At 39.3% G+C, this 27626-nt stretch overlaps 1 protein-coding gene across 6 annotated transcripts in view; it reads left to right on the forward strand.

Annotated features, from left to right (window-relative positions):
* The first annotated feature begins 1381 nt into the window (after positions 1-1381).
* The window catches only part of elavl2 (ELAV like RNA binding protein 2), a 30527-nt gene continuing 4282 nt past the window's right edge, over positions 1382-27626 (forward strand). The window contains exons 1-5 of one of the 6 annotated variants that reach the window (XM_085141302.1): positions 1382-1970; positions 16052-16142; positions 17178-17418; positions 22934-23037; positions 25200-25353. In XM_085141302.1, coding sequence (XP_084997428.1) covers positions 16071-16142; positions 17178-17418; positions 22934-23037; positions 25200-25353 — 571 coding nt within the window. In that variant the 5' untranslated portion in view covers positions 1382-1970; positions 16052-16070. Of the gene's footprint in view, positions 1971-1995; positions 3418-16051; positions 16143-17174; positions 17419-22933; positions 23038-25199; positions 25354-27626 lie in introns of those variants that run through there. The other 5 variants (XM_085141290.1, XM_085141310.1, XM_085141298.1 and 2 more) reach the window with 5 other exon arrangements.

Raw genomic sequence — 27626 nt, forward strand, 5'->3', positions numbered from 1 at the left:
TTTGTGACAGTGGGTCCTCAGTCACAACTGGGTCTGGGGTGGTTGATGCAAAGTTCTCATGTTATTTCCTGTGTCTAATTTACCATACCTTTTAACACACCAGTGTGAAACACAACAACAAATACAAATTTGGAGAGATGCTGTATTCTGAAGGCTGCCTTTTTTTCATAGGAGTTTGTGCATCCCTCGTTATTTGTTTTTGGGGTGAGGACAGTGATGTAGGTGCCATCAATTATGATTAAATGTCTGTTGTCACAGCTGATGACACACACATGACTAACATCAGTGTGTTTGAGTTTTTTACATCCTATTAAGAGACTACACTAAACTCCACTTATTATCTGGCATCTACTGGACATACACATAAAGCAAAATGCCCTGGTATGCATGTACATCTGTGTGTCAGGTCCTCTTGTGTTTTGCTAGTAGTTACATTATATACTGTGCCTGTTTGAACCTGTCCGACCGCCTAATAGCACCGATCTCCCCTCTGATTGCATTTACGTTAGCCTAACTGTTGCTCCACCCTCTGAAAGTCGACAAAGAAGGTATGAGATAACTCCTGCTGTAGAGTGTGTTTCACTAGTGCACATCCAGTAAGGTAAAAACTACGGTAATATCAGTATGCTTTTAAAAAAATAAAATAAAATATGAAAAAGTGCCAGGGGAGCCCCAATTAACGCCCACCTCTGTTTCTAACCTGTCGGTTGAGGGCTGACCGTTGACTGGAGGGCTCCGAGTCAGACGGCATGTAGGCTGCCTTTACAGTCACTGTGTTAGAGCAGTGCGCTGTCCGCGGTGCTGAAACCTGCTGATGAACGCGGGGATTCGCTTTCAGCACCAGTGTAAACGGGGATTTTCTTTAAATATATATATATTTCAAGATATCCTGACTAATGATAATGATGTGAGAATGGGGAAATGGCGCAGACAGTAGCAGGGTGAGAACGAGTGCGGCTGGCCTGCTAGAGAGTGGAGGGGAAAGGCGTTTCGGAGTAGTTTTATTGTGTCTGCGAGTGCTGGAGTGGAATAAAGAAAAGAGAGAGGAAAAAACCGAGCCGTTTGCAACACGTGAAAGCAGCACACGTCTCTTACGTGACTTCAGTAAGGTCGCTGATTCTTAGATGATGGTGACAGTGTGGTGATCTGCTGTTAAACAAATTTGTCAGGTTTCTTTCTTTGCTTTTTGTTCTTCCTTTTTTTTTTTTTCTTTTTTTTTTTGTTAAGGGGGGGCAAAAGAGCGGACTATGCTACTCTCGAGTCGTGGTGTTATTCCCGCCCGCTCCACAGACCCATACCACGGCAAAAAGGCGATGTTTGACTTCAAATGCCATATTTAGGAAAAATGCTCGGTCGCTTTGAGTGACTGGGGCGAGGACGAATGGCGTCTTGTGATCTGGGAAGAGACGCTCGAGCTCAGTGAGGAACGCCTCGGAGCCAATAGCATTGGAGGGCTTGTGCACGCATAAGCGGTGGATGGAGCTTCTCCGGGTATACTTCCGCGTCCAATGCATGTTCATGTGTAGGTTGAATGGATGAAACGGGGAGTGCGGAGAGGTATAGGCATGCTGTGATACGGCCCTATATATTTGCCGGCAGGACTATCTTCCTTTTAAAGAGAACCTCCTCCGTGCATTGGCTTCCACTCAGTGATGTCGCGTATTTGTGTGGCGCACCTGTAAAGAGCGAGACAGGCAGAAGCCGGCTTTTTTAATTATTTGATTCCTTTTCTTTCTTCTGTTATCTTTTTTTCCCTTCTGTTTCATGCATTTGCTGAAAGGAACTCATTTCTGTGTTTTGATTTAATAAATATTTTATTTCCCTCATTTTATCTTGTTTGTGTTGGCTTTTTATGTTCCCAAGTTTGAACTAAAGAGAGCGGAATTCGTCATTTTACACGCTATTGGCCAGGTGTTTTCATTCAGAGATTGTTTGCCTAAGGACGTCCCTAACTTTCATTTGTAGAAACGGTAAGATATTTTTTACACATTTGCTCATTCACCTGAAACATGTGAAATCGATTTATTCTTCTTTTTTTTATTATTATTACTAAGCCTGTTTCTGTTCGCTGAGGACAGTGTGTAGAGCAGATCATGCATTCACTGTAGTCTCAGGCTGTCTTATTGCATGCAGACGCGACGGGGAAAGTCGCCGTGATGCATTCATGTTTCCCCACTCAGGGCTGATTTTCAACTCTTGAATCGCGGTGGCTTGGCATATAGGAGAGACTTACAACAGGCTTTCTCCGCACATGTGCTCAATTTTTTTTTCTCCCTTCCCCCCCACCCCTCGACATGCATGGACGCACTATTGCTCTAGTGTGTAGAAATGCAGGCCTTGTAGAGAGCTGAAACGTGGGATCCGCATAGTAGTCGTTACACTGTATCCAAAGGTAGAAATGTGGGGTGTATTAGACTGATGTTACATATAGAAATTAATATTACTGGATACATGATGGAGCCAGTAAACAAACTAACAAAATTTAAGCTGTTTGATCTTAGACTTGAGCTCTTTCATTAATATAAAAACTTGCGATTTTATTTAAGCTCTAAATTATAAAAGAGAAAAAAGCGGGTCCAAATACAAATGAGATTTAAAATTAATGAGTGGTGACTTTATTTTTTTCTGTCTTTCTAATTTAATCGTAAGATGGTCTGTAAGGTTTAAGATGCAGCGTAACTGCAAAAAGACCAATGCTATATAGGTTAAGTGCAGCCGGGTGTTGTGCTACTTAGAGTTGCCGGATGAAGTTCTGCTATCACATGCATATTCCTATGCTATTTTTGAATTTCCATGCAGCGCTTATTTGTGAAGAATACAGGAGCTTAGCTACTCGCCCCCCCCCCTTTTTTTGTTGAAAAAACAAACAAACAAACACAAAAACCCAAAGCGATCCTAACCTTTGTCAGCATTCCTGTCCTTTGCCCTTTTTTGTCTTTAAATATAGGCCACCTATATCTTAAATCCATGCCCATATGTTTGCTCTGCATGGATAACAATGGAGATGCCGAAAACTTAAAATATATATAAAATTTTTATGTTCACGTCATGGCTGGAAAAGGCTATCTGTTAAAATTAGCTGATTACCCTACAAAGAACCCTAGTGGCACAATGTTGTTTTTTGTTTATTTGGTTTTATTTTATTTTGGAGCTGTAGCCATTTCTTAGTTGTAATTTTCCTCTGTGCTGAGCGCTGTTTAAAGCAGCAGCCTACACCTGCAGCAAATCAATTAATCGTCTATTTCCGGTATAGAGAGGGTGGGTCTGCGCTGATTGGCCAAAAGTCTGATTAGTTTATTTAGGGTGGCTGGGTTCCCGCCACCGCCCCTTATTCTGCTGCGCAAAGACTGTGACCAGGTTTGATGTCTGCAGGTTGTACTTCAATAAATTCCCGCGACGCCGATTCAACACCTCAAGGTAAGACAAGTAAAAGTGTTAGCGTGATTAAAAACAAAGAAATACTAACTGTAAAAAGAGGTCAGAGTTGTTAGCTAGGCCAGACATGCTAGCTGAGCGCCATTAGAAGTAGTTTTGACTTGAGAAAACTTTGCCTCTTGTAACCTAACCTTAAAGCTTCTTAAGTTAGTGGGGTAACCTAATTAGTTTGGTCTACAAAATAAAATTGTGTGACCAAAAAAAAGACTTCCTATAGCCCCTCAATCACTGGCAGAGGTTGTGTTAGCTAAACCCGCTCGGCTAAACCTCAATTAGCAGAAAATGGAAGTTTCACCCGGATTAAACGCTCCACCTCTAACCGCTTTCTTTCGTAGTATAATCTGTAAGTAGTCACGGTCTTTAATTGGATGAGCTGGGTTTCAGCACCAGCACAGGTGTCACAAATTAACCTAACATCACTGGGTTGCGTTCACTTGTTCCCGGTGAGATGGCTTCACTTCACCGTAGAAGTGCTTTACTAACAGGAATTTAAGTTCAGTTTTAACAGTGGCCTTTGCCTATAAACACACAAAGCCTAAAACCGTAACCCCCGTCACCCATTGTTTTTGGGGATTTTTTTTTTTTCGTATCTAAGTGACTTGTATACTTTTACTATACTGAGTTGTAGCCTTTGTTGCCAGTTGTGACCAATACTGTTTAGAGATTTCAGCAACATTGCCCAATTGAGAAAATATAAGTGTATAATATAAGTATATTTTTTTGCACATGCACATTGCTAGCTGTAAGGAGTCCTATGTATTTTCAGAGTGATTAAATTATTGCCTGATCTCATTGCTAGTCAACCTTGGATTATTTTTGGGCGATACGCTGGTCAAAGTAAAGAGCCTGGTAATTTTGTCTTTGTAAGCTTGAACTGTTAAGACTTGGAATTGCGGCATTAAACAAATGCGTTTTCACTCTACTTTGTACTTTGTGTGGCCTTGAATATTGATTGAGTGAATCTGTCGAAGCCACAGGCATCAGTTCGTGGTGAGTAACCTTCAGCTGTGAGGTCACGAAAAGATTACATATCATGGAGTCAGCAGCTAAGAGCCTGACCGGGTAATTTACCAGAAATGCAGGACATCTGTGGCTATGGGGAATAGTCAAAAGGAAAGTGACATCTCGAAGCTTTCAGTTTTTGTTTTTTTGTTTTCCTTTTTAAAATTTTTTAATATAATTTTTATAAAAGGAGGTCCTTAGTGATTATTAAACCTTGCGATTAACAGATGAAAAACCACAGTTGTCTATGCTGCTTTTTGTCTGGGCATCCGATTAAATGCAGTACTACAAAATAATGAAACGCTGTGGGGGGAAAATTCATAATTTCTCTAACAGAAATGCTTTTCCCCAATCATGCTGCGTTTTATTTTGTTCTTGGTTGTACTGGCTGTAAGAACACTGTTCGCTGCACAGTGATTGCACTTAATTTTTCTGATATCAGTGGTGTTGAACACCGCTCCGGGGATATTAATTCAGATGAAGTGTCACGGCAGATCTAATCATAGGTATGTAAAAGATAGCTGCTGCTTTTAGGGATTTTTTTTCCCTTCCTCTCTGTTCGTGCAACGTCCACAGCTTCAGCAGCCACCGTGTTCCTGAGGACAAGAGATAAGACCGGTTGTCTTTATGTATTATTGAGCCCCCACGTCTGCCTTTCTAAATAAAGGCTGCTGACAGAGTAACTAAAATGCAGGAAAGTGAGTGAACTTCCAAAAGCCACATATCACTGTGCTCTGCACGGCGATGTGTGCTGCTGTCAGAACTGGGTTAGTATACAGCGTGTAGCTTTGAGGAGAAAAGCAATTTTGCCCCCTTTGTCCTCCTTAAATGTCTGTCCCATCCCCCTTCCATGACTTCGTTGCCTAACGCCCCCACTACAAACCCCCTTGCTGCTGAGACAGGCTAAGGCTCTGTGGCTTTTGCACTTACTGTGTGTTGGCCACAGGGTGGCCCTCCCCAGTATGTGCAGGTCATTACTGGAGATCAGCAATGCATTGTCCTTGAACCCTGTTACTGCTTTGTCAGGCCTGGATACAGTAGGTGGGGTTTTTGTGTGTGTTGAGTGCTTTATGTAATTTAACTGTATTCTCTGCAGGCCTGTTTAAGGTGGTGGAAATATGCCTAGTTTTGTGTTAGACGTGTGATTTGGATATTGATGAACTGGATTCATGAAGGATTTTTTGTTGTTGTTGTTCTGTTAAAGTGTTTGGTTTTTTTACTCTTAGTGGTTTTAAGTACCGACTTGGATTTCAGCAGTCTCACTTGTGTGTGTGTGTGGTTTTTCTTTAATTTACAAGTATCATGGTGGATTATTCTTGGAGCACAGGACCTTTTTTTTTTTTAAATAATGAGTTGCACACTTTAAAATATAATGGCAGATAGAGTCCTATTATAGTACTGTATATTTTGTTACAGGAGGTTAGACTAATTCCACTCGTTCAACAATTATAAAATTGTCAAACTAAATTAAAAAGAGTCAAATGGTAATCTGTACCTTGTATAAATGTTTTATTGTACGGCTGCACGTCAGCTTGTCATTTGCTTTTTTCTAATTTCATACCTAAAGATAGTAATAACAGATTGGCAAATATGAAGAATCATAAGCATCGGCATATTGATGGTTGTACTCTAGCTCTCCAGCAGCACAGAGCATGAAGTATAAAAATGCCTCTGGTTAGGATTTCTGAATAAGTCAATACTGATGAACATGTGTTGCAGTCTCTTGAGCAATGTGAACCCAACTGAATTTTATTTCAGCCAAAATCTGCAGGTTTTTTCAAATAGCATTTTCTTCTGAGATTGCAGGATTATTGACTTTTTCAAAAGGGTTGGTGAGAAATTGTGCACTTGTAATCTTGGAGGCACACTGCCAATTATGACTCAGAGTTGCGTCACATTTCAGTATTACTGTGACATGCTCTGGCTGGCATGGGGGAAATGCTGCATAAATACCCTTTTCTCAACCTTAGGACAATCATAACAGAAGTAATAAAAGTTCACCTATAAAGATGCTTCCCCTCCTTATCCTTAAGCTAAACTGCACTGAAAGCTGGTTTGCCAGTAAGAACACACACAGCAAAGACACAATGCAGCACTGCAGTTTTTTGAGATGTGGACTACGGAGCAGGACAAGAGGCTGGAGTGATCATGTTGGGCTGTGAGGTGACAGTGTTAATTTATCAGCAAAATTGATTGGATTTCAAGGAAATAAGTAGACCAGGGGCAATATGTCCAAGTAGTAAAATGCATGTATGTGCTTAATTTGGTAGGTTGTGTTTTTGGCTATATTCTTTTTGTCAAGGACCATACAGCCTCTGAGTAACAAACCACATGAATAATGCTGCGCATGTGCTGTTGATTATAAGGGAGAAAGTTGCTAGGTTGGCATTGGTGAGGTGAACTGAGGCGTGAGGATTACTGCTGCGAGTGAGAGTGATGTCAAACACCCAAGCTGAGATGCAGCATACAGTATTCCCACATACAAAAACAAATTATTTGATTTTTATTTATTTTTTTCAGTTCATCTAATACCTAACCAATAAATAAAAATTGTTGAATAAAACATCTACATTTTCTCATCCAGGTACAAGTAGACTAACCTTTTCCTTTTCTCCAGCATTTTCTTTTATAGCCTTATCCTTTGTACTTCTGGTGTGTGGGTAGACTAGTCTCATCTATGTTTTCAGCTGTGATATTTTGAACCGTTACTTGTGTGCTTTTAGTTTTCAAGGACAGGTTGTGCATGTCAGTGTGTGCACTCTGGAGTTCTTTACTCTGCAGCTTGTCACGCATACTTGGTCAATTTAATCCTCTGTGGAGTTGGTAGCAGAGATTCGTGCCTCCTCATTTTAAGTGCTCAGTGTCACATCAGTACATGCCGATCTGAATGTTGGCTTCATGTTCAAGTTGAAGAAATTCTATTGTCAGTCAGGTCTGTACTAAACTGTGTCTTGTCAAAATCACGAGGGTTTATTCAGCTTGTTTTTCCCCGATGAATGTTTTCTCATAGCAGTCTTATTGTATTTGATGTAGTATTTAATGACTGAGATTAAAACTTTAATAATTTTAGGAAGTTTAATTAGTTAAGTTTAATTAAAGAAAAAAACACTGGTAAATGTTAAGATTCTTGTTTATGCAGTGAACAAAATGTAGTATGTTCAGTAGTGGCCATTTAAAGTGTAGGTCCTCTCAAAAGCCTGGATATTTTCAAGTTTCCGTTATGACTTGCGTGTGTGATTAATTTAAATTTAGAACTGAAAGTTGTGGTGTTCTTCAGTAGTCTGTCAAGAAAAATCCTACCAAAAATATCAATATGTAGAGCAGGGCGATATGACCAAAAATATTTATCACGATATAGATTTGAAAATTTGCGATAACGATATAACTGATGATATAATTGACACTAGACAAAATACTTTACAACTCCTCAACTTTATTAGTGCAAAAAAAAACCCATCAATGTATTTTCACTTAAACAAGCAGCTGGTTTTTTATGTGCAATAAAGTTATATAAAAATGTAACAATGCAAATTCCTTGCTGACAGTTTAACCAAAAGGCATTTCCAGTGGAAACTGGCCGACATGTCCTCAGCATAACCATGTATAATATCCACAAAACTTAAAAAGAGGTTATACACACAAAATATGGTAATATTATGTTGAAGCACAGTACGCATCACTCTGCGAGGCGCCTACCTACAATAGCCGTAATGCTCCTGCTCCGACAATCCATCAAGCGGTGCGGCTTCGTAGCTTAGCAAAGTCGTACTAAAACATTTGACAGATTTTCGAGCGCCGTGTACGACAATTAATCGTTTCGAGGTCAGTAAACACAACCAGAATTCATACATAAGGCACACTGGCACTGTCGATTTTCAGAAAAATCAAAGGATTGATTTTAAGTGTGCCGTATTTTCCAAAAAAAACACTGTAATAACGACGGCCCGCTAGCATGCTCTACCAAAAACAGTGCTTTGTTGTGTATCTGATGGACGAAAGCCAAACCAGTTCCACACCACTGAAGTTGCAGCATTTTAACAAACCAATTCTGGTTCATCTGTTTCATTTAACGATCCACTTTTGCTCTTTTCATTCTGCGTCGCCGCCATATGCGTATGTAAACAAAGGCACTGCCTATGCGCGTTTTACCCATATTCTATCGCGATATTTCATTTTCCTATCGTTGCCCAACATTACACCGGTATTACTGTGAACGGTATGATATAGCCCAGCCCTATCAAAATGGTCTTCTTGTAAGGAACAATCTGTTGAATAAAAATGTGGAAAATGGAGGTATAAAAGCTTCACACACGTTTCAAGAATGTTGCTAACAGCACTTTGCTAATTGTCTGAACTTCACTCCCCAAAAATTTGCTGTGATGTAAAATGGAAACCTGACAGAAAATCGTGATATTGGATCCTAGGAGTGTACAAACGCTTTTCTTTATAAATTTACATCTGTCCATCTTCTTGGGCTTACTCAATTTAAGGTTATGGGAAGGCTGGAGCCCATCTCAGCTGCCATAGCACAAAAAGCGAGGTACATCCTCGACAGTTTGACGCAGCGCTAGCATGGTGTACCTTGCCTTCCTCCCACAGTCCAAAGACACACAGCTACTTGTGTTAGGTTATTTAGCGATTTTAAATTATCCATAGGTGTCAATTGGTTTTAAGATGCAGGTACAACTTCTGTTGTACACATTGGGGTGAGGTGTGTGGGAATTGTGAGGATGAGCTGCTCCTCCACCCTTTAAAGCAGCAGTAAAGAGGGGAAATGCTGAGATTGATTCAATAGCAGTTGATTTTTCAGCTGTATCTCAGTGGAATTTGATCAGCTGTGAAATCTTGCTGCTGAACACCCACTCAGTCACTTTTCTATGTAATTAATTAGCACAATCAGTGAGCTGCTAAAACAGAGCCAGCACTACCAGCTTCAGAGGTTATAGAATGACAAATGGCTTAGAAACAAAAGTTTAGTACCTCTGGTAACTCCCTGCATCTTTGTGACATTTTGAAAGCCCCTGTACTTTCTACAAGGGATCGAATGACTGCTAAATTCTGGGTTGATACTGATGCTTACAACAGTTTGGCCCATGGATGACACTGATTGAGTTTATTTTATTCATCATTGTCAGGGAAAATGAATTAACAGCTTTAAACTGTTTTAGCTCTTCTGTTTAGCCACTTTAAACGTGATCAGTCAGTAAATGTGACTTTTGTCCAAAAGTTAATGGCGATCAACAAAGCAAGTCTTGCCAGTATTATCCTAGTTTTTACATTGTGCCATAGTGACGCTAGTAAAAAAGCGCTCACAGTATTTGAATTGGAAATCTGTATTTTTCTCATAGCAGCGCTGTGCGCAGAGCCTTTTTTCCCTTGTGAGAAGGCTGTGGGATCTGAAAGTCCCAGTAACTAAACACGCTACACTTTAATGAGTCCTAAAAGGCAGCCTGCTCAGTGGGGTAAAATTGTGGAGGTGGATGGGTTTAGCTTAGCAATGATGGGAAAACAAAAAAGAACCTTGTGGTCTTTATCTGGGCCTGGTTTCTGATGAAAATTGTGAGGCAAAGCCTCTAGGGGAACAAGATGCTCTGCTCTAAGAGGAAGCTGCTTGCTGGCTGCACACAGTGAAAGCCTTGACTGAAATTTTTGGGGAGCGGCATCTTGCCAGGCTTCGTGTTCCAAGTGTTTATCTAGTGAAATATTTCTGCCTTGTGGCAGTATCTCCAGTGGGACAATAGCCAGTGTTTGTGCATTGTATTTAGAATAAAAGGTGAAACACAAAATGAGATTGAAGTAAGTCAATTTCTTTAACAACAATATGTTCTCCTGTGGGCCTGTTTTTCTGTTACTGTGCGTGTGGGGAGTCAGTTTGTAGAGCAGCTAACTAAATTACAAATGCAATTTTTGGTAAATTAAATCAAAGGGCACAAGGATGCTTGTGTGCCCTTTGTCACGTTAACAAAACGGCTAAAATGTTTTGCAGTTCCCAACTGGTTTCACTTTTGACAATAACAAAAACAGGAGCAGTGGGAGGGTTAAGTCCAGAACCTTTTAGTCATTGGTTTTTAAGCTGCCGTTGTTCTACAGTAGACAAGTGGAAAAATATTATTTTAGATGAACACTAATGAAGAGCAGGTAAGCAATAGGTAGCGCTGTATACACTGGCCTGCAGTTTGACTATCTGCAGTGTTTGGCTCTGAAACCTGCCAAGTCCCCACAGTACTGCACACAATGCTAATGCTGTCACTATTTTGTGTATCAATGTTTTACATAGTAACACAATAACAGGTTAAAAGGGATTGTAATGATGCAAAAAAAGTTTAGATCCCCGGCTAATCAGACTTCCTATTTGAGCGAATGTATAATTATTGAAAATCAGGTATGTGAGTAAAAGTAAAACTTGGACAAAAACATTATGATGCGAAATTCTTTTTGCTTCATTAAATGAATGATGATTTAAATCCCTCATGTCAATGACCATTGTTTTTTTTTGTCTTTTAATAAATACGCCCATGTTAAAAATCAGCCGCAATATGAATAGTACTCTAAAATCTCAGTTTAAATTGATGTTGTGATGCTCCTAACTCCATCGGAGGAACAGCATAGTGAAGCTGTAGTAACCTAATAAGCTTTAAACATATGCACTCATCATATCAGCTCATGCTGCAGAATAACGTGCACACCTTGATGTTAACAAGTAGCAGCTGATTTTGTGAAACAGAACAAAATATAATTTGTAGTAAGCTGTTGTTGTTGTTATTATTGTTATTGGGGGCTCCTTCATAACGCTAATGCAAAAACCACTAATAGGCCACTGTAACCATCTGCAGGTTCCTGGTTTTTGCATCTCTGCCACCATTTTTGGGCTCATTTGGTTCAGCAGCTTCTCTTTTAGTAAAATAACTGTTGTACAGCATTCATTAAATTTACCTCCCACATCATCCCCTCTGTTTCAGTCACAATAGTAGTTTCAGTAACTCTGCCAACTAGCATTTTGGAGGTATAATTACAGAGTGATGCGCAAAGTGTTAAAATAGGACATGCTGAATTCCATTTATGATTAAGAGTTTATTAGAACAAAACTAGTAGAGCTCATCAGGAAAGTCAGCACAGCAAACGACACAGGCTGAGAATCCTGGCTGAAAAACAGCTAAGCAATGACGCAGTCGATTACTGGTGGTCTTTAACAAAATCTTCAGTGTTTCTCTGTATTATTTAGGGTCCTTAGAACTGTCGTTTAAACTGAATTTAAACTTTGACTGCAAATGTACATCTCAAAGCTTTAAAAAAAAAATAATTTATTGATCAATATTTGATGGTTAAACTGTAAATAAACAGTACAGTCATCCAGCAAACTTCTGAGGGGCGGTGCCTCTGCTCAGTGCAGTCTCACCCTCTGGGAGGAGTTGGATCTGCCCAGTCAGCCAGTGAAATTCGCCACCTTAGTCATCCTGGTGACTTCTATATTTAACCCTGTGTGCTTTGTGATCAATTAACAGTTTGTGAACCTCAGAAGTTTAATCATTTACGAACGTGCTGGAAGTGAGTTTATACATTTGCATCATTGCTGAAGCGCAATAATTAAAACATTCAAGGTAAAAAATTAATGGGAAATATCCAGAGATGGATAACTGGAATGTGGTTTTTGCATGTCAGTCTTAGTTTTGAAACTTTGTGGAGATTAAAAAAAAATCACCATGGACTCTAACTTGGTTTTTTATATGCTGTGCCTGAAATATGCAGTGTCCACAAGAGCAAGCGAAGTTAACCTGTGATGAGTCTGGCAGTAGTTATTATTCATGAAATAAAGTGAAGGCTGATGCCTATAGTCATGGTTTGGGGTTTCCTCCAGTGTATTGTAAGCTTGCCTGAGTAACCTTAAGCATTGGGGAATAATTTCTTTTTAGACTCACTGCACTCCAGTAAGCTAATGATGTTTGGCTTATTGTCACCTTGACTGTTTTTTAACTTATAAAAACACCTTATATGTAGCGATAAAATAAAAATAAATCATTAACCGGTCCCTTTAATTACCAAACTCTAAAACACAAATCTGCAAATAAATTTGCAATGGGGTGCATCTTTGTTGGAAACCATATGGCCTATTGTGCACTTCAAAATCGCACTGTATAAATGAGTCTCTTCAGCCTTCGGTTCATCTTCTGTCACGGTCTGCTGAGGTTTTTCTCCTAAGTGAAATGCATCTGTGGTAATGGGTCATGTTGGTAAAAGCAATTTGCTGTGTGGCTGTGTTTTCTATTTTTGCTTGGGTTATGCAGCGAGTGGTTTCGACCTTGGTTTTGGGACATGCCAGCAAATCAAATGACTCATTTATTTGCACTTGTGCAATGCAACGTTAAAATCAACATGAATGCACAAATGTCTTGGCCAAGCTAAAAGCAGTGTTGAACTGAGTGTGTAACTTTGAGTTTAAGATATTAAACCTTTATCATCATCCTCACAAGTCTCTCTAAAAGAGATTTTGCGTTTGTTTAGTGGAATATAATCGATATTTTTTTTTGATAATAAAAATTGATACCCGTTAAGTTAATCACCCAAAATGTTACTGTTCTTTTTTCTTTTGTCCAGCCTGTGGCATAAAATTGAAATATAAACATTTGACGCAGAAATGACAACATCTAATGACAGAGTTATCACTGGCCTGAAGACAGAAAAAGCCAGTCACTGTGCGTGGTTATGAAACTGCAAGTGAGGCTGCGACTGCATTGTATTCATTTGCTCTGAGTAAACCGTGCATCACGCCATTATACACATGGATTATGATCTGCCAAATATCTGGAAACATTGGGATGAGCATATTGTGCGTGACACAGGATAATTTTAAATTCAGCTGGTAATGCCCCGTTCTGAGGAGGTGCTCACAGAGACTTCATTACTCGAGCACAGCTGACTGTTGTCTAGATTTTACTGTCTTGTCATTCTGACTTTAGTTAGCTGGTAACAAAGTAATTGCCCAACAACTGAGGGAAAGCAACTGCCTGAAAGTCGTATTAACATGTAGCCGACATATTCAAAGGTCAGGTTGATTCGTATGCTAGCAAAATCCTGAATATCGTCGCTATAGAAGATCTCTGCTCTGTACACGAAGAGACGCAGCGATATACTTAAAACCCCCATAAATAACACTGTCCATGAACATTGTCATTTTTAGTCAAGCAGTCGCACTAATAACACATTCACAGTACACCTCCAGGTTTTCACACTTGGATAGACTGAGGTCATAATTATTTTCTAATTGAGAGTCCACAGCAGTTCTACAGCTGTTTGATGTCACTGACATTGGGCTGTTGCTGCAGTTTGTCAGTTCATGTGTATTTGTGTACATAATCAGTGTTGTGTATTTTCTTTTTGTTCTCCCCTTGTTTTGTCTCTTTAGACCCATGTAAGACCTTCCTCTGGTAATAAATCTAGATACACTAACCTCCTTTAAAGAATCTAATTCTCAAAGATCTCAGTGTAAAGTTACTGCCAGGAGGCTTCATGTACAAGCTCTAAATGCTGAACATCGAATACCTGAGACTGCTTTTAGGGTCCACTCAAATCAGAACCACTGTTTGAGTTGGATTCAGACGATGGACTGAATAGTCTTTCAATTTAGAAAAAAATAAAATTGAATGTAGGAAAATATTGATCTGTCCACCACTTAAGTTTCATGTAGTTTATTCAATGTTTGTTGCTGAATGGTGCACTAGTTCATATTTACACAGGTTTTAAAAAAAAAAAGTTTGTTTACTATAATCTAGCTCATTAGCTGGTAGGATAATTAATACTATTCAGACCACTTCTACATCAGAAGATGCTGTAATAATCAGACCTTAAAATTCATTTAGGGCAGTGAACATAATACACATCATTTGGACAGGTGTTGCATTGTTGCATGGGTATTCTGTCTCTTGTGCAAATAAAAGTACATTGTGAATGATATAAACCCTTCCTAACTACTCTTAAACTAATATTTAATTTCCCCCTCCATCATCTCGGCACCCTGTGCATATACCAAACTCTTGTGACACTGATGGATGGCTATCTACATATCAGAAAACCAGAGCAGAAAGGACTAAAAGAGCTGTAATTATAAGCCATAAGCAGTTTTATAGGGTGAATCATCACCTTATTCTACTTCAACACTGATCATGTAACACAGCTATTCCCTTCAGCTCAGTGTCGTGGCAGTGTTGAGGCAAAAAGAAACTGCAGTTTACATGAATAATATGTATTTTATTATAAAATGACATGTGAGAAAATAAGATATTTAATATATTCTTAACTTTACCGCAAAATTTGGACATTAAATTGTAGACTAAGTTCATGTTTAGAAGTATGGTGAAACACTAATGGCATATTGACGTGTGGCTTCACAAGCTTGCCACTAAGAAATTGGATTAGTTTGTACCTGTCCATGTGACAATCGCAGCACTATTTTCATTGCATGAGTGGAGAAAATCAATTGGCATGAGAATGCTCGCAGGCCGATTTTCATTTGATGCAACAAACAAATTCACGAATGAGGAACTGCATGCAGTCATCTGTTACTTTTACTTAATGTTTTTCAAAATTAGCCTGCAGCCAAAAGAATCTTTTGTCTCCAACTTTAATTTCACAATACTTTACCATATTATTATATTATATTATATTACCATATTTATACACACAACATGGAAAAATGTCCTTATGCAGCTTTGTGGCCTGTAAATCAGAGGTGGCCCTGCTGTAAATGTGTGATCTTTGATGCTAACAGAGGTATTTTAATGGTGTGAATTAAACTAAAGTCAGTTTACACTGCTATAAATTTTTTGTTGTATTGTTGTATTATGCGCATTATTATTGGAGCTTTTGTTTGTCTAAATATTGTGTGTATATATAGGAATGTAGATGTAGGTCACATGGCCACATGTGTTGCTGATATTTGACATAATGTGTCTTGATGGACTTTAAAACGTAACTTCTGTGGCTTGAATTGTTTTTGGCTCATTTGTCTTTATTTTTAGTCCTAAGTGTCTTTGCCACACTGTTAGTCAGTCTTTTGAATGCACTACTACGCATTTGGGCTCTGCATGTCACCTTGATGAACTACTAAGGTTTTATTTTTGTTTTTTAAGAGCAGGTATGTTAAGACAAAGTAAACATGTAGATTATTTCACCCTAGATGTTTCCACTTTTATTACTTATGTGCGCCTGGAGTTTTTAAAAAAATGCAGGAATGTGTTGGCTTAGCAGTCTTAGACAAATTAACTTGTGCTTTGCGGTCTTGGTGAGCATCTTTGTATAGCGCACTCATCCATTATACAAATTCCCATTCCTCATGCTTATTGTCCCTGTTGTGGCCAGGTTGCTCTGTAGACTGAACACTCTACACTTCTCGGTTTTGCTTTTCTCTCCTTACTGTAGATGAATTGTGACTAAGTGAAACATTGCCTTTTGCTTCTTCGTGGTTTTCACCAATCTGCATGGACAGCCAGTTCGAAAAAAAGGGGAGGGGAAAAAAGTGGCCTCCTTTTTACCCCCCAAACGCTGACATGTGATCATCTCTGACTGTTGCTTTTGTTGTTGTTGATCTAACATGAAGTACTTTTTGTGTCCACATTTTCAGACGGCAACTCCAAACTAACATGGCAGTCAGACTGTGCGATGTGGCTTCTCTGCTTAGAAGTGGTTCGTGGGCGCCTGAGCCTTGGACTGGGGTCTGTGGCACTTTTATTTTAATTTTTGGAAATTATTTGTCCAGAAGGCCTCTTTGTCTCAGTGCTCAGGCCAATGTATTATAACATTGAATCTAAATCAATTTACGTATTAAATGTAGGCACCTTTTTGCAGTTTGTATGAAAAGCTCCCATGTTTAATGTCTCACTGTATTGGTATGGTCTAAAACTCTCTACTGCCCCTGTCTACTCTGTATTTAACTTATAGCATCACTGCTTTTAAAATTATAGCCTTGTACTCTGTGATGATAATTTAAAGTGAGAATAATAGTGGTGTGATTACATCGCTCTGCTTTCTGGTGAATCTGTTAATTAAGGATGACTCTTCATACATTAACGTGCTGCTGGTTGCCTTAACTGATTACCGCATCGTTTCGGCCTGTTCCCCGATGCTAGAGTACTGATGGCTGCAGGTTTTGGGCTTCTCTAGGCTTGGCATTTTCGAATTTTGGTGAATGAAATGTTACTACTGCAGTAGGAAGTTTAAAATCCTGGAAAGATAATTTTTAATATTCTCACCTCAGTTGTTGCACATATGGCAGATTAATAGATTGCCTTATTGCACAGGGTGTCTCCTGTTTTCTCATAAAAGCAGCAATAACAAATATCAGAGTAATTAAACAAATTTGGAGGAGTCCAATCTCAACTTCCAGTATTTTTGGGGGTTATATTGCTAAAATCTAACATTTGTCGTCCTACCTGAGCTAAAGTTAAATTGACATGATTAAAACCTGTACTCAGTTTCTTCTGTGGTGATAAACTCTTGACATTGACTGCTTGCAGTGTGGTTTTTTTTTATTTATTTTATTTTTGTTGGGTTAATTACCTGTAATGCTGTGCTGCATTAAATAATTAACATTTTTTTCTTTAATCTTTAAATTTCACCAGTGGTTGTTGTTGTTCCACTAAAACAGTGTTTACTGTGTGAAGAGTGTCCTTTTTTAACTGCTGGTTTTATGATGCTTTTTGTTTCATTTGCATTTAGTTTTGATTTTTTTCTTTCTGTCTCTTTAGCAGGTAATTGCTGCCATGGAAACACAGCTATCCAATGGGCCCACTTGCAACAACACAAGCAACGGTCCTTCAACTATCACAAACAACTGCTCCTCACCTGTAGAGTCGGGGAGCGTAGAGGACAGTAAAACTAACTTGATAGTCAACTATCTGCCTCAGAACATGACCCAGGAGGAACTGAAGAGTTTGTTTGGGAGCATCGGAGAAATTGAGTCCTGTAAACTAGTTCGAGACAAAATCACAGGTAACAACTGTTTGCATTGCTTACGCTGGTTAATGATTGCAGAACCACCTATGTGTGCATTGTTATTTTGTTGTTTTTTTGCATTGGTGCATTTTTTCTATTTAGACTATTTAGATTTTCTTTTCAGGTTAATATAGATTTTGAACAAATGGTCGGCTTGTTTGTGCCGTAGGCTTTTGTGTTGCATGCAAACTGAGTTTTTTCCCTTCTTTTTAAATGAGCCATAAAATAATTGACACCAACAAAGAAAGACCTTCATTCTTCATTCTTGAGCATACATACTGTTTGATTATGCAGTCGGCAAAAAGGGAACATTTGAGCAATATTAACATTCATTTTTGAATCCGGTGCTCAAAGGGTTGTTTTTTGCGTTCCACTGACAGTTGTGTCATTTAAAAAAAAATTGCACAGTGTCATTAAAGATTTTCAACCTCGCTGTCATTCATCGAGGCCTGAAGTACAGTTTAAGTGTTCCTGTAACTGCTTTGATGTGTTGGTTTCTACTAGAGCCAGTAGGGAAACAGCATTTTCAGAAAACTCCCTGTGGGAACATCCTGTTCAGTGTACTGTATTTGGGTAGGTGGATAATTTGCAAATGATTTCAGGTTTTGGGAGGAATGCAGCTGGCAGAGACACAGTGACACGGTCTATGTGACATGAGCAGCTAGATAACGGTCGAGGCTGCAGGATTCTCACTACTAGCTGTTTGTGGTTAAGGTTATGGAGACCTTTCAGCGTTTCTCTCTGCCTGAGATGAAAATCCATTTGTTGTTTTTGCATTTTCTTCTGAATCAACAGTCAGCGGTGAGAGCGAGCAGAGCTTATCCTTGAAATGATGCTTGAGGCTGAGAGAGGGGTGGCTGAGAGATGCAGTGACTTTAGATCCTGTGACTCTGACCTACATTAAATTAACATGTCAACTGTACACCCACCCACTTTGAAATATTCATGTTAATATTTCAGTTCCTGTGTATACCTGATCATTATTCACAGGTCTGTCTTTGCAGGGTTGCTACTATTCCCAAAAGTTACTGCTTCATTTTTAAAAATGCTGTCAAATCCTCAGACTATGTCGAGCTAAATTGTCTCTCACTGCCTCCAACTACACCAGCTGCATTCTCTCATGCTTTCTCTAAAAAAACATTTCTGTTATAGCTGTATTTGTAGAGCCGATTCTTTGGACTGGCACAACAGATGTGTAAATCAGGGAGGTTATATTTCATTGGTGCAAACAAATGATAGCAAGGAGTAGACCACAAACCCAGGATGGTACTTGTGGGCATTGGGGGGGGGGTCTTATTATTTATTTATTGAATTTAAACTATTTGCATGCAGTGATGATGAAAAATGATTTGGTCTTGCTTGGGATAAATGCCCTTGTGTAGCCATGCATAAAAGAAATGTATTTAATGTGTGAAATGGGTTGCGTTGACTTGACAAGTGATTCCTGTTTAAAATCAGTGTACAGCACAGCCTACTTGGGTGATTGAACATAAACAACGTTTGATAGGTTGCATATTTAGGCGAGCTAGTGTGAACGCAACACTCAAACTAATTTCCGAGCGAGGCACTAAATGAAACGTGTTGTTTGAAATCAGCCTGCCCCTGTGTGAAAACCAGTTAAGTACTACGAGGTCCTGATTCATGCATGCCACAGCTGAAATGTAGGATTTGATTCAGGAAACGATAGAAGCGCTCTGTGGACGAGTTTTTTTTTGGGTGACAAGACATGAACCTGTATGTTGCCTCGTCTTTTCTTTTAGTATGGGTAATTTTCACTTCAAACAAGACGTAAATAGACGTTCGTCTTGATCCACGTGCTTTGAGCTTGATGATTTGCGCTCTTAAATGTTGGTTTTATATCTTTTCCACTAGATTGTTGTGTGTGTGTAATATTTTGTACAAATAGATGTTCTGCGTCCATTAAGTACACTGAATCCTTGCATATAGTTTGATTTTTGACGTTAAAAGATAACAGAACTTGATTTCTCTGAACAGACTAAAGTGCCTCTTCCAAACTTTTGACATGCTTATTAGACTCTGTTCAAAGAAGTCATGCCATTACTTAATGCTGTGGTTTTTAAATATGGTCAGTTTACCTTTAAAACACTAATTAGCACAGCCTTTTCAGGTAGCTGTAATTAAACAATTAAAACCCTTGCTTGATCCAGCCTTGCTTCATTTTTAAACACGTAAAACAGCTGAGTGATCATCTGCAGAGCAATGATTTCCAATGATTTCGAGTCAGAGTGCAAAGCAGCACAGATGGATGATTGTCTGGTGTTCTAGTCTTTGTCCTCCTTAGACCTCAGTGTAATATTCAGTACTGTTCACAACATTTACTACAGAGATTTTAAAGGAAATGTGTTGCACCAGCTTGAGTTGTATTTATGGATTTAGGTTGCTGAGGGAGTTCAACACGGTACTGTGCCGGGACAGGACTTTTTACATGTTTATCCTGAAGTAAACACTACATGCATTTAACCATAGCATGTACAGGTGTATCTTGGAGAGATTTAGTTTTCTTCTTCTATGGTGGGACTCGACTGAGATGGAAGCACGGTGACTCACTTGTGGTTCTCAGTTTTCCTCAAGTACAATGGGAGGCAGAGCCTTTCTATGGAACCAGCTCCCATTTTGGATTCAGGAGACACGCTCCCTCTCTCTGCTTTTAAGATTGGGCTTCAAACTTTCCTTTTTCATAAAACTTTCAGTTAAGGATGTTTCATTTGACCCTGAACCATTGCATCCAATGGTTGCTATAGGTTCAGGCTGCTGGGGGGATTTCTCACGATGCACTCAGTGTTTCTCCTTCACCCGCCTCTCTTCACTCCCTCTGCGTTTACATGACACTACTTTGTCTTCCTTCTCCAGTGCTTGTTGTGCTCGTCTCTCTGTGCTGTGTGGTTCTCTCCTCTCCTTTCCAATCTCCCTTTAACTGGTTTCTCCCAGCTTTTCCACCCTACCATCATCAGGTTTTGGCTCATAGGGAACTGCATGCTTGTTAGGATTCTCACTCTTTAACATTGCAGGGTTTTTACCTTGAAACACAAAGTGTTTTGAGGCGACCGTTGTGATTGTCGCTATGAATAAAACTGAGTGACAGTTGCAGCAGGCTCTTTAGTGAATCAGTGCTTAGATGAAGGCTGTTGCTGCAAACTCTAAAAGATCAGTGTGGCTATTTTGTAATTATATTTATTTTTGTTGAAGTTGAAATGCAGCCAGCTGGAGATGGTGAATTCTTGGCTCTCCAGCTGGCAGAAGATGCATGTCAAAGAGCATGCTTAAGGAAGGTAAATTTTAGGTAACTGTGTGCATTTGCATAAACAGCCCTGCCTTAAGCAAATTAAAGCTCTGAAAAGGGCATTAATCCCCACTGTTGAGCTCTAGTTTCTATCAATGCACAAGTTAAATTTAATATAGAAGCTGCACTTTTGATTTGAAAATAAGCTTTTAAAGTGCTTTTTATCCTTTTAAGGGAGCTTGAATTGGTGCTTAATAAAATGCCCTTGATGCTATTCAGAACCTCGGTTGTTTCTCAGGAATGATTCTCAGTTTCAGCTCTGCATAAAACCGTATCCCCTCCAGACTCTGTTGCTTTTGTCTCTCCCTTGGCCCTTTGGCAATGGATTTAAGCCAGCCTACATCTGTGCGCTGCTGCTACATCAGATGTTGAGTAATCACCAGAGAGAGATGCATGCTTCCTCTTTGCTTTAAATGTTCACGCTTTGGCTGCTGCTGCAGAAAGCAGCTTAGTCTGTGTCATTTTCCTCCCACTATGGATAGCAGTAGGTCTGTACTGGAAGCTGGGTGCAGCTCTCTGAAAGTGCTTCTCAGCATGTCTCTGCTGCTCCTTTAATGACAGCTGAAAGCCAACAAGTTGTTTGTTAAAGGGCCTCTTGTCTTTACAGTGGATGCGATGGATGTTAGACACTCCATAGGAAAGTGTCACAGAAGCTTTGCATGCTCGTATAGAGCGTCTGTAGGGGAACATTGTACAGCAAGCATTTTGCCCTCAGGGCTCAAGTAGATGTTTCATTTCACCAGCTCATTTCAAAGACTTGGCATATTTCTCCTGGCGATAATGTTCCCTGACCTGGAGGTGAAATTAAGTTTATGAACTTTGTGAGTCACTGCTTGTTCTGCTGTGATCAAGCAGTGAGATGGATTAAAGCGGTATGGGAGTATATAGGGAGTTCAGCTGCGTAGAAAAGCAGTCTCGAGATATTTCATAGTTGGATGTTTAATTATTGTAAACACAATTTAGTGTGCTCTGAGTTACAGTTCAGCCTGTTTAGGTGCAACACAGAAACCCAAAGATCAGGGACATTTATCACTTGAAAATGCATTTATTATTAAATCGTTATGCTTGATTATATGAAGAAATATCTTAATATCATAACAGTAATAATCCTATAATTAACCAGCAGTGGGATTTCAGTCTTTGAACTGTGCAGAGTAGTAAGGAATTGGTTCATATGAATGGCCTTTCCTCAGCTATTCACTGTAGCGATGCATCAACAAGGACAACTTACTGGTGCAAGAAAGCTTCACCAGATAGATGCTGAGATAAATGTGTCCATTCTCATTACAAAATACTTGCATGGATGGGGACAGTAATTTAATATCTAAAATTTAAATACAGATTACTTTAAATTCAGCGTATCGTGGTGCACAGATGTGACGGTGCCTGTTACAGTATTGTGCAGTAGACACGAATGTCTCAATGAGAGCTTTTTTTGGGCAGTAGGAAAAAATGTATATATTTTTGGCAGTTTGAAGCATGGAGTGAGTTAATATATCACTGAAAGAATAGAAAGTCTAGTTTTACGTGCATTTAATTAGGGGCACCCGAGAGATGGAGAAAAGTTTACATTGAAGAGAAAAAAATCTGCTACTGCAGGAAGAACTTCTGCCGCAATCATTGCTTTAATATATCTAATCAAAGTGCAGGTTAATGGTGTCATGAGCCTCACTGTCAGAGATTTAAATTATTTTTAATTTCCCCAAACTTTCCGATACTATTCAGCGTGTTTATATATGTGCTGCATTAATATGGTGAAACTGCTCGAGATGGTGAACTTGACCGGCAGTGAAATTGCAGAGAAACCCAGGATGTGGGTGGAGGAAATTGAATTGCCTCTGTGCACATAGTGAGTGGGTGTCAATCTATTGTACATTTTAGAGATAAACTGCAGCGGGAGGGGAAGACATTGAGCCTCGGCTACTTCGCTCTGTCGTAGATGAGTTGGTGTGAAAGCAGAGCAATTGCTTGTCATTTTTAATTTAAAACCTGTTTGTCAAAGAGCGTGTTTAGTTTGTTTACAACCTGTGGTAAATTTCCTGAGATTTGTAGGAAATGGTTTGACCTCTGTGCTGTGCCAGATATGAGATTGTTTGGGGAGGGGGTAAAACCACATTTATGCTAATTCTGCTGATTCTAAAAAGACCTGTTTTTGCACACATTTGTCTTGAGTTTCATGTCACATTAATTTTATTTATATTGTGATTGCAGGGCAGAGCCTAGGCTATGGATTTGTGAATTATGTGGACCCAAAGGATGCAGAAAAGGCCATCAATACCTTAAATGGCTTGAGACTTCAGACCAAAACCATCAAGGTAAGACATCATATGTTATCCTTTTTGACAGGTTTGAAAAAATAAATAAAAATGTCTTACCGGTTATATCTGGCTCTGTAGGTTGGAGTCGAGACATAATGAGGCTGGAGCAGTGTGGGGTGTAAAGGGAGCCTATTGTTAATCTGGGCACAGGCGGCTTTGCTTGGGCCTCTAGTGGAGCAGAACTGTTTCTATGGTTGCATGTGCTGTAGCACTGCTGTATGCCTTTACAGGGAGGTGGCTGCCATTAGCATTCATCAGGCAATGTAGCACTCAATGTGCTGGTGGAAAAACTCATTTGCTTCATATAGTGCTGCAGGATTTGTGGATGGTGGAGTCAGATTATTAGATGTGATACTTTTTTTTTTTCTTCCTTTTTTTGTGCTGGCCTTACGAGGAGCTAGCCTTCTCATATCAGGCAGAAAGCTATTAGAGAATTTCTGTGGGCAAAAACACATTTTGTAATAGAAAATTGATGTTTGAATAGCACCAAATTTGTAAGCTGTACGCTTGATTATTTCTGTTTTTAACACTTCAATATTGTGCAGATGTGGCATGCTACGACAGCGGAAGATGTAGTGTTGTGAGCCATACCGCTTCAATTCCACAAATCGGAGCCCATCTTTCTCCCATGTCGCTGCCTGTCTCAGTTCATATCCCTGAAAGTAGAACATGGTAACATTGCCTTATGCATCACACATCCAAAACTCTCCAGCTGCCCTGTCAGAAGTGCAAATAAACCCAGTGAAGTGGAGGAATATACTTTGCAAATATTAGCATTAAATAAAGTGTGAAGGTTAGACTATGGAGGAGGCTGGGTAGGGGCTTTAGCTTTTACTGTTATCAGTCTACTCTTCACTGGTGGTACACGGCAGATTTTGAGGTGTGGTCACTTGACCTTTATTTATTCCCATAAAATCATGACAGAGGAATAGAGATGAGTGTGACGCTAGGGGGAACACACTCACACACTCTGTTCTTTCTTTGTCTGATTCTCTCAATTCTCTTCCACAAAACCATCTTATCACATCAGCTCTGAAAATTTCAGCTTCTTTGGTTCCTGCATTATCAGACAAATCTCGACATAACCGAAAATGAGATGGTGCATGGAGAAAAATGAATTTGACTGCTGAGGGGTGTAATGATGTATTGATCCACATGACCTGGTAGAGGATTATTGAGTCTGCCTCTCTTTGCTATTACTTGTCTGGGTTTCTGGATGGATGTTTGTTTGCGCCCCATATTTATTCTAGGATGTTGCTGGAGATTTTTCTGATATAATCTGAATTCAGAGGCAACAAAACCTCTAGAGTAGTTCAGATGAAGGTAAAGAGGCAGCCACATTGCTGTGTAGAGCGATTTTTAACACTTTGGGGTTTTTTTTAAATTTTGTTTTATTTTGAAAGATGAGCTTTCTTGATGGGCCTGACGTTTAAATTGTCAGGATTTTGAGTTGAGGGACAAAATGTGACAGGTTAAACTCCTTGTGGACAGGCTGGTTTGTCAGTGTCCAATTAATAATAATAATAAAATGTTTTAGTGTTTAGGTTTGCACTGAGGAAGACAGCAGCAGAAACCGGCAATGCACCACGCTAATGTTGCTAAAACCCAGCTGCTAACACTTACATCCTTTATATTAACTAATATGTTACAAACGCATCGAGTCACTGCAGTTTGTGTACACCACTTTTTTTTCTTCTTTTTTCTTGCAAAGCCCTGATTTCCTTTCACCTGCATTAATGGGGTCCCTCAGGTTAAGGATGGGAAAAGTTGAGCTCATTTTGGGACATTTTCAAACGTAGTCGACGGTCTGTACTGGATGTCTGGTTTGTGGTCTCACTGTGTTATCACGTGATGGTTAAAGTTGGAATACAGATGGTTTTACAAACACTGGCGGGCTTGATGTCTGCTGGCTATAATGTTAGGAGATGCCATACACAGTAATGTAGTCTACAGAAGACGGTGTATTTAGTTTATCATGTGATGCAGTTCTGTGTGTGGCCTGCAAGTTCACTCACACGCGAGTTAGTTTATATTCTCTCTGCTATGAATGGGTTACAGCATCTGTTCGGAGATAAGAATCAAAGGTGATGGATGGCCTAACCTGCTTGTGCGTAAACTGGCTATAATATACTGAGATCGTCAACTGTTTCCACTTGTAGGTTTCCTATGCGCGTCCAAGCTCCGCCTCCATCAGAGATGCAAATTTATATGTCAGTGGCCTGCCGAAAACTATGACTCAGAAGGAACTGGAGCAGCTCTTCTCACAGTACGGACGCATTATTACCTCACGCATTCTGGTGGACCAGGTGACTGGTGAGTACAGCATGACAGCTTTCCCTCGTCTTTGTTCCATCTTCACTCTGTCATGCCCATCCTCCCATTTCCCTCCTGACTGCCAGCAAAATGACACAACCAGGACTGAGAAATGCATCAGAGGTGTTGCTACGAGGTTCCCAAAAATGCAATTTTCCACAAGACGTGCTCATAAATATGCATAGATGGAATATAAAATTGAGTATAAAGTAGCAGGACTCGATGCGTCATAATTTCTCCCTCCTGCCTGCACTTACTCCCTTTTCTCTTTCCATCCCCAAGGTGTACATGCGATGCCTGTTTTATGGCAAGAAATGAAATGCATTTAGAGCAGTTATATTCTCCATTCCTCAGCTGTCAAGCAGAAGCCTTATGAAACACTGATAAACAGAATCTTTCACTGGGACATTTCCCAGTGGTTCTGTCCCACTGCTGAAGCTTATTCCTTCTGGCGTGTGTTATGGGAATGGCTGTTTTCATAGTTTTCAAACATAAAACCACTTGTTCCTTGAGGATTCAATGGTCTTACCTTAGTATTAATAACCCAGCTCAGTCTTTCAAACACCAAAGCAGGATTGCAACCTGCATTTTTTTTTATGTATAGAAATAATAGAAATGTGTTAATCAGCTAAAAATGTAAAAGTAGCAAAATGTGCAGCAAAAACGTCTTACACAAATGACATGGGAGGCTGGCCTGATTGACCAATACTGGCAAAGACTGCGCTCATTGGCAGGCAGCAGTCACATATGTGACCGAGGGGATTGACATGCACTGGTGTCCCAACAGGGCATTAAGAGGGTAAATAAGTCGAAGCAGCAAGTCAAGAGTGATGCAGCCCACTTAAAAGCCATTAAATCACATGGAGCCCACCTCAACTTAAATCCTCTCTAATCAATGTACAGGAGAAAGTGTTATTAAACAAATTAAATGTGCTGTCACCCATAAATTGCTAATGCTAATCAACCATATGTAAGATTAAGGCCGATGTGTGACTCACCTGCCACTGTGACACAAGCTTCAGTATAAGTGCAGTAAGTTTAGGTCAGACCGTCACAAACTAACCAGCTGATATTACCAGTTTTTATTTAAATTTATTTATGTAAATGCATAACTGTACATACTTGAGTGATTTCAAACTGCATTTTATTACTATGGCCCACCTGCAGCACATTTGCAACCCAACAGAGGGCCCCGACCCACACTTTGGGAATCACTGAGTTTAATGAATAACTAAATATGAATAATTAGTGTGTCAAAGACCAAGTACCTGCATCATCAGTTTTTCTAAATCTGTGCTAACATAATGTAGCTTTTTCCTAATGTTCAGCTGCTAATAACAGACAGTAAAATGTCACTTTACAGAGAAATTACAGCTGTTAAACTGCTACCAGCCTAGTTATATATAAAGTTTACTTCATAGATGTCCATAAATACATGTCACTGCTGATTAGAGGTGGGAATCACCATACATCCCACGATATTATCACAATACTTAACGCACGATACGATATTGTTGCAATTTTTTTAAAAATATTTTGCGATATTCAAATTCTGTACATAAAGGTAAACTTTATCAATATTCATTTTATCTAATAACAAAGTCTCACACTCAGTCTTTCTCTCATTTCAGTTTTATTGTTGACAAACTGAACGGTTTGTATTACAGTCTAGTCCAACTTAACTGAACGCAACCATCTGGTACAATTATAGCTATTCTGAACTATGCAGTTTATGAAAACTATGCAGCCCAATCAGCAACTGAAGAATTTGAAAGTAAATTAAAAACAAAATATAATTTTACATTAAATAAAAAAGTTTTAAACTTAATTAAAATAAAACACATCTTAAATTAAAATAAGTAAACTGTCATGTTTATTGCTGCCAAAAAAAGTTAAACACATTTGGACAGTGAAGGAATGTCAGGATTCTTGCTCAGAAAAAGGATCAACATGCTCTGAAGTCAGAGCATGTTCCAGTCCACGAAAAAATTGTTTGTAACAAAATAGCGATTTCTGCTGTCCCTGTATCAATACATTATTAGCAAACAAAATATCACGATACTACACAGTATCGATTTTCCCCCCCACCCCTACTGCTGATGTATGTCCTCCTCCTGTGTGTGTATGTTGTTATTTAATGAATTTCCAGACGTGGAACACACTTCACTGTCAATACATAAAAATATAAAAAAGCAAATGTTTGTGGTCACGCATGCTGCAAGGTCATGCTTTTAAAACTGGAGTAAGAAATTACTTTACAGTGTAGTGACAGA

This window comes from Neolamprologus multifasciatus, chromosome 3 (assembly GCF_963576455.1).
Source record: "Neolamprologus multifasciatus chromosome 3, fNeoMul1.2, whole genome shotgun sequence".
NCBI classification, from domain to species: Eukaryota; Metazoa; Chordata; class Actinopteri; order Cichliformes; family Cichlidae; genus Neolamprologus; species Neolamprologus multifasciatus.